Genomic DNA, 18,680 nt, shown 5'->3' on the forward strand with positions numbered 1-18,680 from the left:
TCCTTATCCCCTGTTCTTATTTAACTTATCTACTTTTAATGTGTGGTTGTTTGTGCTCTGAAGACATTTTTTCTCCACTTTTAAAGTTTTATTTTGAAATCTTCCCATGTTATTTGGGACAAGTGAAAATCAAGTCTAACAGGAGTGATCTGGTGACCTGACTCACCTTCAGTTGTTTTCTGTCTGCGAGGATCTCTGGACGTAGAAGTGTAGTCGCCTTGGATTTATTCGTCTGACAAAATGAGTAAAACAAAGAACAAAAATGACGACAAAACGGAGAAGGCCCTGGCTGCTGAGAAACAACAGTTTGGCAAACAGCAGGTGAGAATTCAAATCGCTTCTCAAAAGAGGAATTTTCTGTTTGTTTAATTTTATTTTCCCAAAATGTGGTTTGGCTTCAGCTTGGTGCCACAATATTCTTTGGTTGAAAAGTAATGTTCAAAAAGAATGCATGTCCTACAGCTAAACTTTAACATAACTTCAAACATGAAATGTTCCACTTTGATTCATTAAAAGCTGGTTCAGGTTTTTTCTTTTTAAATTGGGTTCTATTGAATGGTTATAAGTGGTTATTACATTTTATAAAAATAGACTTGTTTTTCCCGCAGGCTAAAGCTAACAGCTAGTCAGAATAAAAGCAAACTTATGCCATGCTAAAAAGTACAGCCTTTAAAATGTCTTAGTTGCTCATATCAGTACTTTTTAAATAAACCATCAAGTGTTAGATTGTATGGAAATGTGATTTTGATTAGATGACCACGTTGGTCCATTGTGTCTATCACTGACCTTCACATTGCAAACTGAGTTAATCCAGCTATACTGAATAAATCTTAACATAAAATAACATTTTATTCTTTTTTTGTTCTTTTACATAAATTTCGCTCACAGTCATTCAAGTCAGATACACATAATTGGTGTTTCACTTTGGAAGGTTATTGTTGCCAGTCACGGACCAACACCACCTTATGTTTAAATAACCACAGCTTTAATAAAAATAAATGACAAAAACAAATGTGATGGTGCTTTGAAAATATAACTGTGAAATATAACTGTGTTCTTCTAATGTTCACTTTTAGCTTGGCCCCCTTTGATTAGCCGTTAGCTTCAGCTGCCTGTGAAAAAGAACTGGCTTTCATCCAGAACTGATGCACCAATAGAGTCTTCAACATGTAAAAATAATTCAGAATATTTTCCAAAGGTTACACTGAGTAAAGAACAGAAGATAACAGGTCTTTTGTAATATTTTTCCGATCAGTTTAGCTTTTCAGGCTTTAAGTGCTTCTCTGTTGTCATTTCTTTCAGCTCCAGAGCCTCAGCAAAATTGCCAACACAGCTGAAGTTCCACCTAAAGAGAAATATGTTCGCAGTATCCTTTAAAACTGTACTTAAAAAATAATAATATGCTGACTTTTAATCTAGTAAATGGGAAATTACTTTAACTAATAAGGAAAGCAGTAAGGAACAGTTTAGCGCTGTACTTCTAGCACGGTAAGATAAAGCTAGCAACTTTTTGGTGTAAAATAATGACTTCTTGCTGGAAAGCAGAAATTTGAGTTTTGCTTTCTGGATTCCAGGATTTTCTGCAGTCAAAGTTTAAACTTTCTTTTTATGTCTGGCAAGGTGTTTAAACCTTCAGTTTGTTAGGAGGAAAAATATTATTTTTTTTGTTACAGCACAGTGCTTAAACAGTTCTTATCAGATGCTTACCTAATGTCTTTGTGAATATGAATATCAGTCATTTTAAACATGTTCAATTGGAGTAATAGCTTTAATTTCTAATATCAGAGCTGAATGTGCAAATTTGAATATATTGTGCATTTCAATCTCATAAATACAAACTCTTTGTAAATTATATTTCAAAAACAGTTCAGTTTTTAAAAACTCCTCGTTTTGCAATATCAGACACCCTAAGCTTCACTGCTGCTGAGACGGTGCAAAGTGATGACAAAAAAATGTCACTTTGTGGGGTTACTTAAAGGGAAATCACCTGAATTATTATGACTTGTAACCTTGGAAACCTGTAAAAGGTTTGCAGATCTATGTGGCTTTGTTTACGTAGATCTAAAAGTAATAGATATGCTCTGATATGAATATCATTTTAAGAGTTTAGGCATTATTACTTTGTGAAATCTCTGCAAAGTGTTTCTGCATTAGTTCATCTTGTGCATTGGGAGTTTCCCTAACATCTATACAGATATAATTTTGGGAACTCACAAAGAGGGCGGAGCCACCACCTTCTGGTCGTATGTCCCCAACCTGCCTCTGTCCAGCCAATCCCTGGTCAGCTGGAAGGTCTGCTACCTGCTGCACAAAGTGCTCAGAGAGGGACACAGAAATGTGAGTTAATCTCTACATTTGCTCAGCGTAACTTTGTTTACATTCATTACGTTTAACCTCGTTTGTCTTTTTTTCCCCGACATGCAGGTCATTACAGATTCTCACAGACACAGCCGCAGCATAAGAGACATGGGAGTCCTGTGGGTGAGTGAGTGGATATAAGATACAAGCTTATAGTCTGATGCATTTAATCTGCAAGTTTAATGACACAGAAAATTCAAAAGACCCTTTAAAATGCAGTGCAGTAAGCAAATTTAACAAAATCCCAACATGCGCTTTATAAAACGTTAATCGGTGGATTGTTTTTAAGAAAAACTACCAGGTTCAAATAAGCTGCTAAACTTGTAACCCACTGTCTGTGTTTTCCCAGGGAAACCTGCACGATCGATACGGTCACATTGTTGCCTTGTCTGCTAAATATCTCCACCTCAAAATGGAGTTTCATGCAAAGGTGATATATCTTAATTCTGTCGAACTACTGAGATGGAAATGATCTGCTATTCACAGTGAGAGTGTTTGTTTGTCCTTATCATGTGTGGTTCTTTAAAACAGAAGACAGCAGGGTAAAAAGACAAAACCTAAACACAAAGTACTCTTAAGATAAAATCAAATACTTTATTATTAATCCCAAAGGTAAATTAAATTAAATGTGTCTGGAGTTTTGCTTTTTACACTATTCAGCGGAAGAAAAAAAACACCTTATGCTTAGCACAATGTCTTTATCGGATTCTATCGGAAACTGAGCCCAAAATAATATTTTATCCTGGAGCTGATGACCCTTAGATTGCTACACCGTCTCCAAATGTAAAGTTTATGACATGTCATGTCAGTATAGATCATATATTGCTCCACAATGTGAAGGATCTTATTCTGATAGATTAAAAGTCCAGAGAAAGCCCCTGGCCCCTTCCTGGCTCCTCCGCCACTCGGCTCCTTCAGACTAGCAGCAGCAGCTGGTGGAACTGGGAGTCTGCTGAGCTTATCGTACAACCTCTGTCTCAGTGAAACGCTTCTAAGAACGTTGTTAAAGGCTTAATGGGGGAATGTTGCAATGACTTCCTGAAGGCCGAGTGTCGGAAAGAATAAGAGTTTCTTAAAAAAACAGAATTTCAAGACATCAAATTGCAAAATCAAATTTCTTTTAAGTCATATTTGAAAAATATACATAATTTTTATAGTAACATAGTTACTTGATTCTGGTATAAAAGTATACTATGTGCCTGGAAATAGAACCGTCCGTTTAACAAATAAAAAACAGATTAAGAAGCATGCCGTGTGACGAGTGACGTTCCTCAACAGCACAAGGTGATTCCAGGTAACCTGGAGGCCTCTGACGACACCCTGGAGAGAGAAGCAGGAACCGACATGACCAAAGTGTAAGTTTCCTTCTTCCTGTTCTCTGCTGTGGGATCAGCTTGCATCACAACTATTTTATTGTCTTTGGAGGATATTTTTTTCCTCAGTCTTTATAGATTTTCTTTTTATTTATTTATTTATTTATTCATTTATTTGTCATTGGACCGTTGCAACAAAGTTTTGTTCAATATGTGCAGCTGTATGACAACAGAGCCTGCCTAATATTTTGTTATATGTATTTTTTTTGTTTCTATTAAAGTACTTTGAATTACCGCCATCATGATGTCTTTATGTATTTATGGCGTTGTAGGCTGGATATGACTCAGGAGCTGCTGGATTACTTGGATGCTGGACTGAAGATGGCTGAGACGGGTGAGATTTCCATATTCAGTCTGTTCAGATGAGAAAACGTGGCACGTATTGGTTAGATAAAGGGAAGGATCTATCATGTGTCCATAAGAACCTAAAACACAGGTTCACTTTATGTCACTGATACTGACATGTTGTGTTTAAAGTTCTCCGTCAGATGGACGCCAATGGGGCCAAATCCACGACCCTGGCCGGTCAGTGCAGGCTGACACCCCTCATCCCGCTCATCCTGGACTGCAGCTACCTCTACCACTTCTCTGTCCGGCTGCTGTTCAAGCTGCACAGCCGTGAGTGGTCAGCCTTTCGTTGTTACCTTGGCGACCTCTGCAGAATCACATTCAGCTCTAACCGTATCCAAAAATATTCCCAGGCATCTCTGCGGATGTTCTCCTCGGACACAGAGAGAGATTCCGTGACCTTTTCACGAGGTCGGTCAGGATGACTACATCTATTCATTAATCATTATGTAATGAAACAGGCAGGACTGTTTTTTGTATTTACTTGTTTTCTTGTTTGTTTTTGCAGCCTCACCCAGTTCTTCAACAGAGCCAGAGAAATTGAGTTCTTCAAGAGCATCATCCAGATCCCAGACCTCCCAGATGTAAGTGGAGATGAACAGCGTTGCACCGATTGAAGTTTTCTGGACGATCACCGATATTTAATAAACCTGACATGCTAGTTCCAGTTTTGGCCTGTACCAACTTTTTTTGTCTGAAAAGTTGCTTAATGTAGTGACAAAGTTGCTAAGTCGGTTCCAGTGGGGTGACTGTTGCTAGCCGAGCAATAGTGACCTGGTGGTTTTACCTTTGCATGAGTAGATAAGACTGGTTTCACAGGTGAGTCTTAGTCGATAGCCAACATCCAAAACTAAGGAAGTCAGGGCTGATTCATCGTTCCCCCCTCCTTATAACTGTTTCATTTATCAGGTGTTCAGTCAGTAACCTGTTGATCCCCTCTCCCCAGGGTCCTCCAAACTTCCTGCGAGCTGCTGCCCTGGCTGAGTACAAAAAGCCGGTGGTGCTGATGCCTGGCGAGGATCGTCCAGAGGAGGACGAAGTGGACACGCAGCCAGAGCTCAGAGAAACTCCTCAGACGTCACAGGTTTGACGCTTTGGTGCGAGTTGAAAGAACATGTTTTCCCATAACCCGCGCTAAAATGTGTCTCTTTTTCCAGCAGCACTATTTGGTCAGCCAGATGGGAGGACCGGAGGCGTCTCTGGACTACAGAGATACCGACGGCAACGGCTACAAGAGGGAGCTGGAGGCGCTGAAACCGGAGGTGGAGCTCATCAAGAGTGAGGTGAGATGATGCCCGTCACGCACTGGGAGTCCAGAACCCAGAGTCTAAATCAAGCTTTTTTTTTCAAGCCAATTTATGACCAATTGTCAGAATGTCACTTGTGTTTTTCTAGAAAATATCTAAGATTAATTTCAATACTTCTATGTTTATTTCCTGCAAACTTGCTCCTCCTCTTCTTGTAAAACAAAAAGAAACGTGTGGCGGTAGCATGACGTGTGTGAATACTTTGCATCTTACATGCGTTTCTGGTGCTTAATAGGATTTTTTCCCCCCGTTTTCCTCAGGCTCAGAAATGCATGATAGAGTTAAAGTCTCAGGTGAACCGTCTGGAGGCGGAGCTTCAGGAGCAGCGCTCCCACAGACAGGTCGCCCTGGTCGAAAACGAACACCTGCGGATGGAAGTGGAGGCTCTGCGCAGCGCTAACGTGGCCAACGTCGGAGCTCAGATCGGATACAAAGAGGCGGACAGTGAGTGGACGGATTTTTCTTTTAGTGTTGAGACTATAACGGAATCAGTCGGACGTCAGTAAAATTCTTCTTTTTCTTTTTATCTGTGAACAGGCAGAGCTCAGGCTGCTGAGGTTCGCTTCACGCAGCTCAAAGAGAGACACGCAGAGCTGGTTACGAGCCACGCCGACCTAATGAAGAAGGTCGACTGAAGGCGTCGTTTGGTTTTACTCTCAGACCTGTTGGTGTTTTGGTTCTGACCCAGGATCTCTTTATGTCCTGCTGCAGAATGCAGAAACGGTTAAGATGCTGTCGAGTACAAAGTTCGTGCAGGACGACTTACTGAGAGCCAAGCAGCAGCTGGAGAGCGAAGTGGAGAACCTGAGACTGGAGAAAAGAAACGCGGTGAGAACGTCTCTGACTGCTGCTGCTGCTGAGATTATCGATCACAAAATAAACTGTTGATTTGAACTGAAGACTTTATTCTCTAACAAACAGACGAGTCATCAGCAGCAGGAAGTCGACCGCCTGAATAAAGAGCTGCTGGAGCAGAGAGCGGAGATGGCCGTGCTCCGCAGCACTCTGGAGAGTAAAGAGCAGGTAACACCGAAACGTTTCAGTTTTTCACAAAACCTTCCTGCATCTACGACGGCATAACAGAGGCACAGTAGATTAAAAAACAAACATAAAACAGAGTAAATTTCCGCCAAAAATTTCAGGAATTTTGAGCCGAATCTCAAAATTCAGCTTCAAAAGTCTAACGTCTAAAAAACAGCTGAGAAATTTCAAGATTAATCTTAGAAGTTTTCTAGAAAATATGTAGAGATTCTCCAAGCTCAAAAAGTCGAAAATTTGTGAGAAAAATCTCAAACATATTGAGTTCGGTCTGAGAACAAACATTTGAGCTAGAAAAGTCACAAGATTTCAACATTTGAAACTTTCCAATTTTACAATATCAGAAAATTTCCAATTTTTTTCCAGAAATGTTTTTTGGGGAGGAAATTTACTGGGGGCGTTTCTGTCTTTGATGGCCTTAAAACACCATTGTATTTGTCACACTCAGACCAAAATTTTTTTTGGGAAAATGGCTCTTCAAAAATAATTGAAACGTTATTATTTTAATCCATAAAGTTTTGCCTTTTTGACATTTTTTTAAATTTCTTAATCACAGAAACTTTCTCAAAATGTAGCAACTAATGATGAAAGATTTATCGGCACTAACATCAGTATCAGACGATATCAGTCATTTTTAACAAATCTGATGATATTAACAACAGATATTTATTTCAGTTTTGGTGCTTTTATATATATTGTACAATTATTCACTAAATAATAAAGCATTTTCTGTTTCTTCTGTTTCTTTCTCATGACGTTAATGCAGAATAAAGGACAGAGATGTAGAGATGCATCTCCTTGCATCTCTACATCTTTCGCCAAAAACAACAGACTAGTAAAATGTGTGAATCTGTTTCCTGTTTAATCATTTTAGATCTAGGAGTTTTGGAATAAATCAAACATGTAAGGAGTGATTTTCTTTAATCATGGCTTTTTATCTTCCTCCTGAATTCTCTCCAGGAGGGGAGTCAGGTGAGCAGCAGCCTGACGGCGCTCCAGGCAGAGCGGGACCTGCTGCTGCGCTCCGCCGTGGAGAAAGACGCAGAGCTGTCGTCTCTGAGGCAGCTGGCCCAGCAGCAGCAGAGCGCCGTGGATCTGGAGAAGGAGCAGCTGAGACGAGAGCTGGAGGCCCTGAGAGCCCAGCTGCAGCAGCAGGTACCAGCCACCAGCGTCACACTGCCACATCCGGAAGCTTCTGGGAACGGCCGGAGTTTGTTTTGTTCGCCAAAGTGTGGAAAAAAGAAAATGAATAATATATTACCTCTATTTTCCTTTCTTTATTTTGAAAATTCTTTCAAACTGTGATTAATTCGAACCTTCTTTCAAAAATTCTTTTGAACTTTCTAATTTTCTTTAGAGCTGTCTTTTCTTTTCTTCCTTCCTTTTTCCCATCTTTAATTCCTTCCTTCCTGTCTGTTTCTAGAAACGGCTCCATAAATTCATGCCAGTTCTCTGAGTTCCAGAAACCGGAACTGATCTGACACTCTGCAGATGTTTCAGCAGAGAGAAACATCAGAAACTATTTTTCTCCACTCTTTCACATCAGATTTCCTGTTTTTGCTCCGTTTAGCTCGCCATCAACGCACAGCAGAAGCTGGAGATCGACCGGCTGAAGCGAGAGCTGGACTCCACCAGAGCGGAGCTGACTCGAGCCAACACTCTCCTGCAAAGCAAAGAAATGGTGAGATGATTTCTGGAAACTCCTTCGAATGATCTCCTGTTTGCGGTTTATACATACATATATGTGTGTGTGTGTGTGTGTGTGTGTGTGTGTGTGTGTGTGTGTGTGTGCGTGTGCGTTTTTTTTTTCTTCACCCCTGTCTTTAGAGCGGCACGCAGCTCAGCAGCACGCTGGCCGGCCTGCAGGCGGAGAAGGATGCGCTGCTGCGGTCGGTCCGGGACCAGGAGGCGGAGCTGAGCTCTCTGAGGCAGCAGGCTCTTCTCCACCACAGCACCCTGGAGCAGGAGAGGCAGCGCAGCAGCATGGAGCTGGGAAGCCTACGCTCCCAGATGCAGCAGCAGGTGCCGCAGCATCCGCCTTGCCCCGCTCCGTGGCTTTGACTCGGTCGGTGACTATAAGGCCTGTGTTTTGTGACCCAGGCCTGTCGGGAGGGCGAGCTGGCCCAGAAGCTACAGGACGAGCAGTTCTGTCTGCTGCAGTGTGCCGTGGTGGAGGCCGAGGGCATCATACTGGACGCCGTGGCCAAACTGGACGACCCCATACATGTCCGCTGCATCAGTTCTCCAGGTAGCAAAACCAAAAATTAGCAGGGACAACAACTAAAACCCATCCGATAATAGGGCTGCAAGCTTATCAATATCACGTAATCACAAAATCCAATACGCTTATCGTGAAAAACTGCCTGGTAGCAATAGATGCTGGCTAATTATTTATGTACTATGCAGTCAAGGTCTCTGTCTGGAATATATTTGGTGAGTTTGGTTGTTTGATGCAGCATTAGCAGATTCACCAGGTAAAATCAAGAGTAAAGAAGTAAAGACTATTGAAATGAGGTCTACATTTACTGTAAAACATTCTCATAGGCACTTTTTTATTTAGTTCACACCAGAATTGAATCCACCCTAGCATTTTTATCTATCTGCATCCGGCATGCAGACCAACTGCTTAATAATAAATGTTTTCATATCTGTTGTTGACTATTGCATTCAGTTTGAGTAATATCACTAGATCAAGCTTTTCTAACTTTCTGCACTGCAAAAATAAGTAATAAAAGTGTGTATGATTCTTGCTGATGTCGTATCAGTATCATATCTGTATCGTATCAATATCGTAACACCCCTATTTAAAATCACAGAGACATAAAATGCTCCCTTTCTTCAAACCTTTAAAGGTCCATTTGTGTTTTTGAACCACATATAAATCACCTGCCCTCCTGTCTTTCCAGATTATTTGATAAACCGAGCTGAAATCACTTTGGGTTCTATTGATAAAATGCAGCAGAGCCACCTGGTCTACCTGGGAAACAGGAACGGTGAGTCAGACACATGCAGTTAGCCTCCATGTCGACCTCGGACGTTGAGCCTGACTCGTTTTCCTGATGCTTTCCAGACGCCAGTGGCCTGCTGAGAGCCGTCACCCAGTTTTCCCACCTGGCCGCCGACACCATCGTCAACGGCTCGGCGACGTCGCACTCGGCTCCCGTCGACCACGCTAACGGTAAGACGCTCTACAGACGCCGTGGTCTTCTCTGAGGCTGCTTCCTGTGCGCTCAGCCGTTCTCTGCTCTCGTCCAGGTTTAACGGACAGTTGCCGGGAATGTGCCAACCACTGCCTGCAGTACCTGAATGACCTGAAATCTCAGGCCAACTTACAGCGAGCCAACCCGTCTGCCATCCGCTACACCGTCCAGCGCATCCTCGCCATGGGTCAGGTGAGAGACAGCGAGATTCATCACAATAACAAAATGGATGTAACCTTTCATTGGATATCATATTTCAGATGCGAGTAATTTCACCCAGCTTCAGCCGAACATCTACCAAACACAGACAGATACAGTTTCATTTAAAGTGAGACTTCTTGTTAGAACACCAGCTTTGTTGTTTTCATGTTATTTTATATCTGCTGAGCCTGTTGCACCATTTGGAGTTCAGGTGAATATGCAGTAAACCCTCCATATTGTCACTGGAGGTACTTTTACTGCAACAGTTAGATTCACATGTTTTATACTGCAAAATATATGTATATATTTCTAAACGTTTCTTCTGTCTGAATCTGTACTTTTGTAATTGGGTTATTTATTTGTGCGCATTTATTTAATTTTAGAATGAGAAAATCTGAAAAGTTTTAAAACTTTCTGCCAAATGAAATCACAAAATCTGATCAGAATTGCAGATATAAAACTGTCATTTTTTTTAACCCCTTGCTACACCTTCATACCAGAACATGACGAATTATAACACAGCTAAACTGGATTCCAGTCCAGGTCATAAATTTAAGATTTTGACCAGAAAAAGGACAGAAAACATCACGTTCCAATCAGTTTGATAAGTTTTTATTTTTGTAACTAGATCATGTAACAGGTGAAAGGAGGGACTTTTATTGCAATTGAAACTAAAATTTAAAGAAAACTACCTTGTAAGCATGAAATTATTGATGATTTTTACGGACAAGATGATCCTTGTGCAGTTTTCCTCAATATATAACATCATGTTAAATTAGCGTAGCTTTTTTGTGTTTGTTGTTTTCCTATTGAGCTGCTGCAGCTCTGCTGAAGGCTTTAACCACACATTTGTTGTTCAGGAGCTGCGGCCCAAAGGACAGGATGTGCTGAAGGAGGAGCTGGGAAGCATGGTGGATAAAGAAATGGTTGCTACGTCAACCGCCATCGAGGAGGCTGTGCTGCGGATGGACGTAAATACAATAATTATAGCTTGAAATAAAGCATATTCAGAGTATTCAGTGTTTAATCAGAAGATTAAGTGTTGAATCAGTTTGTAGAATCTGATGGGACTCTCACATCTTAATATGGATTATGGAAATGTATCGGTCGTCTGTTTCCATTTGTGTCTTTTAGGAGATTCTGTCCCAAGCAAAGAAAGACGCCACCGGGCTGAAGCTGGAAGTCAATCAGAGGTAAGAAAAAAAAAACAAGTTTTCCTCCTTCACAATAATCATAATTTTTAAGCAAATAAAAAAACAATCAGGAAAGAATAAAATCAGTTGAAGTTGTAAATATATTAAGAAAAAACGTCACCTGTCTATTTTTCTCCCAGCATCCTGGGATCCTGTTCAGATCTGATGAAGGTAACGTGTCTCTGACTCCAGCTGCTCGTTGCAAACTCAGTTTAACGAAAATACGCCAACAGGATGTTGTTGTGTTTTATTCCGTTCAGGCTGTTCATATCCTGGTCACGGCTGCTACCGACTTACAGAAAGACATCGTGGAAGGAGGCAGGGTGAGTTGGAGAGAAACCTTAAAGCCAGACTTCCTGTAAATACCTACTGAACACATTTCTCTCTTCTTTTATGTCTTTATTTTTTAACTGAAAGGAGCACGGTTAATTTTGAGAGAAAAATCCGAGCAAGGCTTCTCGCCTCATGAAAGTTTAGTAATAAATGGTCTGAAATGTAAGAAAAAAAGCTCGATATAATGTTTTTCTTTTCTTTTTTTTTTTCAACAAATTGACCAAATCTGGTTCTTCAAGCTCCCCTCACTGCATTTTGTTTTGTATTGTAACCTGGAGATAATTATTATTCAGATTAAATCAAACATCACGGATTGGAATAGAAAAGCTTAAAGAAAAAAAGTATTTCATGTACTGACTAAATAAATGTAATTAGTTTATTTCACCTGTAACTTGTGAGAAGATTCATATAAAATTTTACTCTACATTTATTTTCTTCTTTGTTTTGATCAGTTTTTTCAAGATAGCTTATTTAAGGTTAAAAAAAAGTGTATTGTTTCATTTATTAACTTTCTTCAGAAAAATTTACTCCTTAAAACAAAAGTTGAAAAAACTAAATAAATATAAAACTTGAATTAAGCTAAAAAGCTGTTCAAGGTTAAAAGACTGTACATTACCCCAAAGAGTTCAATAAAATCTTATTTTATTGTGAAAATCACAATAAATGCAAACATTATTTAAATTCCTTTATTTTTTTATTACAATTATTATCACTATATTTTTATTAATATGAAAATGTTTTTTTTTATTACACTCATTTATACAGACAAAATATGGAACAATAGATAAAATTTACACAACTTATTTGAAAATGTAAATTTACAATAAATCAATTCTTCTGCGGAGAAACGGATCTCCTTAAGTTTAGCATTTAATTATGTTTAGTATTTCAAAAGTTAAGGTTTGTTTTATTTTGTTGTTTTAACGCATTTTTCTCATTTTGTTGTAACTTTTGAAAATGAAAGGAAGTTTTATCCCAGTTCCAGTTTCTTATCTTCTAACATCTCCTGTCAGTTTTGGTTCTCCATAAATAAAATCACTGGCAAATAAAACATTTTCTTTTTAGTCTGTGGCATCTGATTTCTGATCTTACAAATAACCTTAGATTTAAAGTTCTTTTATAAATTTATAATTTATAAACTTAAAACTTTTTATAAATGTAAAAAAAAATTTTAACAAAAAAATGTTTTTGTTTGTTTTTTTTTACAAAATATTTCTCACATTTGATTTGATGTAAATTGATGCTGTATGAAATATAAAGTGATGCTTTTCCACCTGAAACGTTTAAATGGTTTAAACGTCTATGTTCTCACTTCGCCTGCAGGGGGCGGCGTCTGTCACCGAGTTCTACGCCAAAAACTCTCGCTGGACTGAAGGACTCATCTCAGCGTCCAAAGCTGTGGGTTGGGGAGCCACTCAGCTGCTGTGAGGATGAGCTAGACCCAAATCTGCCGATCCAGAAACGAGCATTAAAGGTTACAGAAACGTGTTTAGAATTTTCTGCTGACTCTGTTTCCCGCGGTCACCTGTTTGCTTCCAGAGACTCGGCTGACCGGGTTGTGGGAGAAAAAGGATCTTATGAGGAGCTCATTGCCTCGTCCCATGAGATCGCTGCAAGCACCGCACAGCTGGTTGCTGCGTCCAAGGTACAAACACGAGTTAAAAGTTTTGACATTTTAAAAAACATTCATCTCTGAAAGATATGCTTTTAAATTTAAATGGAGAGGCAGAGATCTGTAACATAAAATAAAGATAAATGTTGATTAAAAAAACAAACACTTTTTTCCAGTTTATTTGCCACCAACGGTCATTATTCATTTATATTTGGAGGTGAGACGACTCAAACTGTCTCTAGAAACTTCAGTATCGCTACTGAAACTAAAACATCTTTTCTGAACTCGGCACATTCCATCACAGACAGAGGCTGAAAGCTGAAGGGAGTAAAAGAGAGCATCCAGTGTGTACTCTGGATAGGTTTTCTGTCTTGCTCTCTCTCGCTCCCTGGTAGCCTGCGTGATGCATAGACGTCAAAGCAGACTCCTTTGCGTCTTACTTCTTTGCTTCTTTCTAACTTCATTTTCGAACATAACAAACACTGAAAACAGCTTATGTGGGGTCCTGTGGTGGTATTGGGGGTTAAGCACAGCCCACACACAGAGAGGCCTTAGTCCTTGACACGGCCGTCGCAGGTTCGATTCCCGGCCTGGAGATCTTTGCCACATGTCTTCCCCCTCCTTTCGTTACCTATTTTCCTGTCTGAGCAACTTTCAAATAAAGACCACTAGACCCAAAAAATACAGCTTACATTTCAGTCTTCATCACACAGTAACAGCTTCCACACAGAAGATTGTTGTCAGCTGAACCAGGCAGCACTCAGATATGTTGCGTTGACCAATCAGAAAGAGATCGGACCTTTGCGTTTTTGACCCACAAGGTTCCGATAATCAGCCTAGTTCTTTGTGCACATCTGTATTTGAAGACCACACCCTGTTGGTGTGGACTAAAATGAAAGTCGTAGCATGTTTACGAGGATTTAGCACTAAATGTTGCCGTCATTCCAGGTGAAGGCTGATCGCAACAACAAGAAGCTGTACACGCTGCAGCAGGCCTCTCGCCATGTGAATGACATGGCCGCCGTAGTCGTCACCTCCACCAAGCACGGACAGCAGCAGATCTCCGACCATGGTCAGAGAAACAGCTTAGGAAAAAAAAAACAATGGCTTCGCAACCTGTCTTTACCTGCCTCAGTCTATTTGTTTATCCAGTTTAGTCTGACACTTTCACATTTAACTTTTTTTGTCTTTGCAGGTGTGATGGACTTCTCTGGCATGTCTTTAATCAAGCTCAAGAAAGAGGAAATGGAAGCTCAGGTTAGACATCTGAGGAAAAATGCAGTTTTTCTTGCAGATGCTTAATGGAAGGAGAACCTTCTGTCAACACATAGTGGTGTCCCTGACATGCCTGAATTAAACAGTGGAATAAGCTGCTATCCCTGTCATTAAGTCAAGTGTTTAGTGATGACTTATATTGTCCTTCATCTAAAACATGAAGACCTTAACGAGTAGAAAAGGACACGTTAGCTTAGCGCTATAGTGGCTGAAAACACATATAAGAATGAGTAAATGTTTTTAAAAAGTCCTTCTTTAAGCTTGAAAGTTCACAGCTGAAGCTTAAATGACAAAAATCTTTTGCTGAAAAACAATGAATTCAGCAACAGATGAACAGCTGTAAAGAAAGAAAAAATGTTTTTATAAGCTAAACTAATGGCAGATTTATTCACTTATAATGAGACATTGTTCCCATGTTATAAGTGAAATAATCTGCAAGTGGAACTAGTACTTTTTCTATCAATATTAAGGAATTATTGACTTAAAGTGACTTATTCTATCTTGCTGAAAAGTTACTTGTAAGATAGTTTGGTCTTATTTCAAGTGTACTAAGAACTAGAAACTAGACCAAAAGTACTTGGTAACATTTTGTGTTTTTGCAGCATGTGGATTAATTGTCGGAGCTGCAGAGCTTAAGTGGATGATTGAGAACCTTGCTCTGTCTGAACCTGTCAGGTCAAAGTGCTGCAGCTTGAGAACCAGCTGGATCAGGAGCGAGTCCGCCTTGGGGAGCTCAGGAAGAGGCATTACGAGCTCGGAGGCCCGGGCTCCCCCGACGATGATAGCTTCCCCCCCCCTCCACCGCCTACCCTGCTGGACCCCACCTCACCGTCTTCGTCTTTTTCACACACGCAGCCCTTCACAAGCACACCGAGCTTCTCACTGCCTCAGTCTTACACACCGTCTCAAACTTACTCTCCATCTCAGCCGTTCACGTCTTCTCAACCCTACACTGCCTCCCAAGCCTACACTCCCCCTCAAAGCTTCACCCCCTCCCAAACGTACACACCCTCACAGCCCTACGTCCCAACCCAACCTTACACTTCATCAATGCTTTACACCCCAAGCCAGAGCAACCTACAGGCCCAGTCTCATTCGCTGTCACAGCCGTCGTCGCTCCCATCGGCCGCCACCCCGACCAAACCGCAGAGCAACACCGAGTCACACAAACTGACCATCAAGAAACCAAACATTTTTGTTAAATCCGGAAACCTGCTGAAAAATGCGGTAAGTTCCAACTCTTCTTGATTGAAGTCTTACAGTGTTGTAAAAAAAAAAGTATCTGCCCTCAAAAATTTCTTCAGGGTTTGAGGTCATCAAACACATTTTAATATCAAGATTAACTGAGGAAATACAAAAAAAATGTAGAAAATTCAAATAATGATTTCACTTATTGAGGTTAAAGGTTCAACTTGGACTTGTGTTGAACCTTCTTCTATCTTTCACAACCAGGTTTTTTAGAATCAAGAATACATCTGACCACATGTAATAAGCCCAAAGACATTAAAAAGAGATAAGAAACAAAGTCTATCATCTGTCAGTCTCAAAAGGATTACAGAGGCAGGGAGAGCCATCGTCCGCTAAGGGAGAAAACATGGAGTCAATCAATCAATCAATCAAATTTTATTTGCATAGCACATTTCAGCAGCAAAGCATTTCAAAGTGCTTCACATAATTAAAATAAAAATAAAAACAGCATGTGACATAGAATAAACAATGAGGAAGAGAAATAGATTTTAAGAAAGCATTAAAAAGGAAACAGTGAGAAAGAGAAATAAAAAGAAATTAAAAAGTAAGGATAAAAACATTAAAAATAAGCAACTCTAAACAGGTGGGTTTTAAGTTGAGATTTAAAGGCACCCAGTGTTTCAGCTGTTTTACAGTTTTCTGGAAGTTTGTTCCAAATCTGTGGTGCATAGAAACTTAATGCTGCTTCTCCTCGTCTGGTTCTGGTTCTGGGGATGCAGAGCAGACCAGAACCAGAAGATCTGAGGGGTCTAGACGGTTGGTACAGTAATAACAGATCTTTAAGGTATTGTGGTGCTAAACTGTTCAGTGATTTATAAACTAACAACAGTATTTTAAAATCTATTCTTTGTGCTACAGGGAGCCAGTGTAGGAACTTTAAAACTGGTGTTATGTGCTCTATCTTCCTGGTTTTAGTGAGATTAATTTGTTAGTCAGACCTGTGAAGATGCTGTTGCAGTAATCAATGCGGCTAAAGATAAATGCATGGATGAGTTTCTCTAGATTTCGCTTGGACATATGTCCTCTAATCCTGGAGATTTTCTTCAGGTGGTAGAAGGCCGACTTTGTGACTGTCTTAATGTGGCTCTGAAGGTTCAGGTCCATCACTACTCCCAGGTTTCAGGCCTGATCGCTGGTTTTTAGTTGTAATAACTGAAGCTGTGCATTGATTCTGGTTTGCTCCTCTGTAGGTCCAAAGATAATAAGTTCAGTTTTGTTTCTGTTCAGCTGGAGAAAGTTTTGGCACATCTACATATTTATCTGTTCTAAGCATCTATTCAGTGATTCAGAGTCACCTGGTTACATCGTGATGTAGAGCTGTGTATCATCCGCATAATTGTGGTAGCTAATCCTATGTCCTGTTATAACCTTAGCCAGTGGGAGCATATAAATATTGAAAAGAAGGGGTCCTAGGATTGAACCTTGGGGTACCCCAGATGTGACTTTTGACCTCTCTGATGAGAAACAGCTCATCAGAGAGCTGTTTCAGTCCAGTTGAGCACTGGACTGGAGAGTCCGACCCAAGTCTCCAGTCGGTTCAGTAAAATGTCGTGGTCAACAGTGTCGAAAGCTGCACTGAGGTCCAACAGAACCAGCACTGTGGTTCTCCCACAGTCTGTATTTATATGGATGTCATTGAACACAATGGAACAGTGGTGAACCTTCCCAGGAGCCACAGCTTACTCATGGAGCATGTCAACAACTCATCCAGGAGGTTCCAACAAAACACTGAACAACATCTAAAACACTTCAAACCTCACATGTCTCAGTTAAGGTCAGAGTTCATGATTCAGCAACGAAACCGACTGAATGGAATGGCATCCATGAGACAGCGCCAAGGTGAAAACCTCCTCCAACCAGAGAGATCACAAAGGCCATGTTCACATTTAACAAAAACATTGGAACTTTGAGGAACATTTACTGTTTATTTGTTTGATCTTAAACACTGAAGTTATCACAAAAAAAGCAAAAACAGAAATGGGGCAGATGCTTAGTTCCTTGGTAATGCAAGTTCTTACTGTAATTGCTTACAAAGAGGATTGTGTGAGAAGATGCTGCATACGTAAACCTGCTTTTTTCTCTGTTATTTACAGTTCAAACGAGGTGAAACTGGAACTGGAGAGTCTTAATCTACTGAAGATGACGATTCAGACTTTGTGACGTTAGCCTTTGCTGGAGAATATTGGATTCACGTGTTACTGTTTGAAAACGGATGACAATTGAATATTTTTGTAAACATTTTGACACTTGCGTTAATTTCTTGATTTCCTAAAACAAACAAAAAAAAGGTTTAAAATCTGTTTTGATTTGTCTTGTTTCAACACTTCAGTACAACTTCAGCTCATTTTTGTTGGACTTTACAGTCAAGACTGACTGTTTACTTTTTTCAGTTTTCTTTGATCTTGTCCAGTTTGCTTTTAACAGCTGCATATAGTGTAAGATGACGTCAAGATTTTTTTAAAAGCGCCTGTAAATAAGTAGTATTTTTCCTAATATTTAAAAAGTGAAAACAACTGGAATGGGAAAAGACAGCATGAATGCCAAAAGCTGTTGCAATAATCACCCCTCTATGAGCCTTTAGTGCCTCTTCTTACTAATCTGCGCAATACTGATTATAGTGATTAATCACACTATGAACAATCATGAATCAAAATATATCAGTTTTATTTATATAATATTTATCAGTTTTTGTATATTTTGTTATTTAGTGACTGTTTTAAAGCGTAGCATGGGTAGATCATTTACACCGGGATGCAATTTCCTCGTACTTGACGGTGAAGAGTGGATTGTGATAGATTTTAAATGATTTGGGTTGCTGTCATGTGATTGGCTGATTCACTATTAGTGTTTAAGCGATTGAACAGGTGTACCCAATAAAGTGACTATTGAGTGTAAATTGCCCCATTATTCGTAATTGTAACGTGTGTGCATGGAAACATCGCAGTAGTATTACTTTTGCCAGAGTTTGGAAGGAAAAGTCAGAGAAATAATCTTGACTCCATTATATCTACCGTATTTTTTCTATTATGGAACAGTTCACTAAAAATATCAATACGTTTTCCATGTGCTATATTATGATAGCGACCTCATTCGCCTGTTATCTCGATCATGCGCGGTACAGCCTACAGTATCACTTGAATAAAAATAGGCTCTTGGACCATCGAGAAGGCGTGTCAAGTTCAAAAGGACACACG

General features: G+C 40.0%; 1 protein-coding gene across 2 annotated transcripts; it reads left to right on the forward strand.

Annotated features, from left to right (window-relative positions):
• Positions 1 to 15: 15 nt before the first annotated feature.
• hip1ra (huntingtin interacting protein 1 related a) lies at positions 16 to 18,382 on the forward strand. Of its 2 annotated transcripts, none has more exons than XM_008423331.3 (33): positions 16 to 321; positions 1,303 to 1,366; positions 2,195 to 2,337; positions 2,425 to 2,481; positions 2,708 to 2,788; positions 3,637 to 3,713; positions 4,004 to 4,065; positions 4,209 to 4,349; positions 4,433 to 4,490; positions 4,588 to 4,663; positions 5,026 to 5,163; positions 5,237 to 5,362; positions 5,647 to 5,830; positions 5,924 to 6,012; positions 6,098 to 6,214; positions 6,308 to 6,409; positions 7,385 to 7,579; positions 7,995 to 8,105; positions 8,252 to 8,446; positions 8,525 to 8,672; positions 9,331 to 9,417; positions 9,495 to 9,602; positions 9,680 to 9,816; positions 10,686 to 10,796; positions 10,960 to 11,018; positions 11,159 to 11,189; positions 11,279 to 11,341; positions 12,675 to 12,775; positions 12,891 to 12,996; positions 13,912 to 14,035; positions 14,159 to 14,220; positions 14,914 to 15,465; positions 17,580 to 18,382. In XM_008423331.3, exons 1-33 carry the CDS (start codon positions 241 to 243, stop codon positions 17,613 to 17,615), a joined length of 3,822 nt encoding a protein of 1,273 aa, XP_008421553.1. In that variant the 5' UTR covers positions 16 to 240; the 3' UTR covers positions 17,616 to 18,382. The 2 variants fall into 2 exon arrangements, with proteins under 2 accessions (XP_008421553.1, XP_017163360.1); XM_017307871.2 differs by having other exon boundaries at positions 5,240 to 5,362.
• The last annotated feature ends 298 nt before the right edge of the window (positions 18,383 to 18,680 follow it).

The sequence above is a fragment of the Poecilia reticulata genome, chromosome 12 (assembly GCF_904066995.2).
Source record: "Poecilia reticulata chromosome 12, P_reticulata-male-v2, whole genome shotgun sequence".
In the NCBI taxonomy this organism is placed as follows: domain Eukaryota; kingdom Metazoa; phylum Chordata; class Actinopteri; order Cyprinodontiformes; family Poeciliidae; genus Poecilia; species Poecilia reticulata.

Bases quoted from the DNA above. Each gene is read 5' to 3' on its own strand.
- hip1ra (XM_008423331.3), top strand. From the start codon at position 241: ATGAGTAAAACAAAGAACAAAAATGACGACAAAACGGAGAAGGCCCTG. The intron at 322-1,302 runs GTGAGAATTCAA...CATTTCTTTCAG, and splicing joins AACAGTTTGGCAAACAGCAG to CTCCAGAGCCTCAGCAAAAT. The intron at 12,997-13,911 runs GTACAAACACGA...CCGTCATTCCAG, and splicing joins AGCTGGTTGCTGCGTCCAAG to GTGAAGGCTGATCGCAACAA.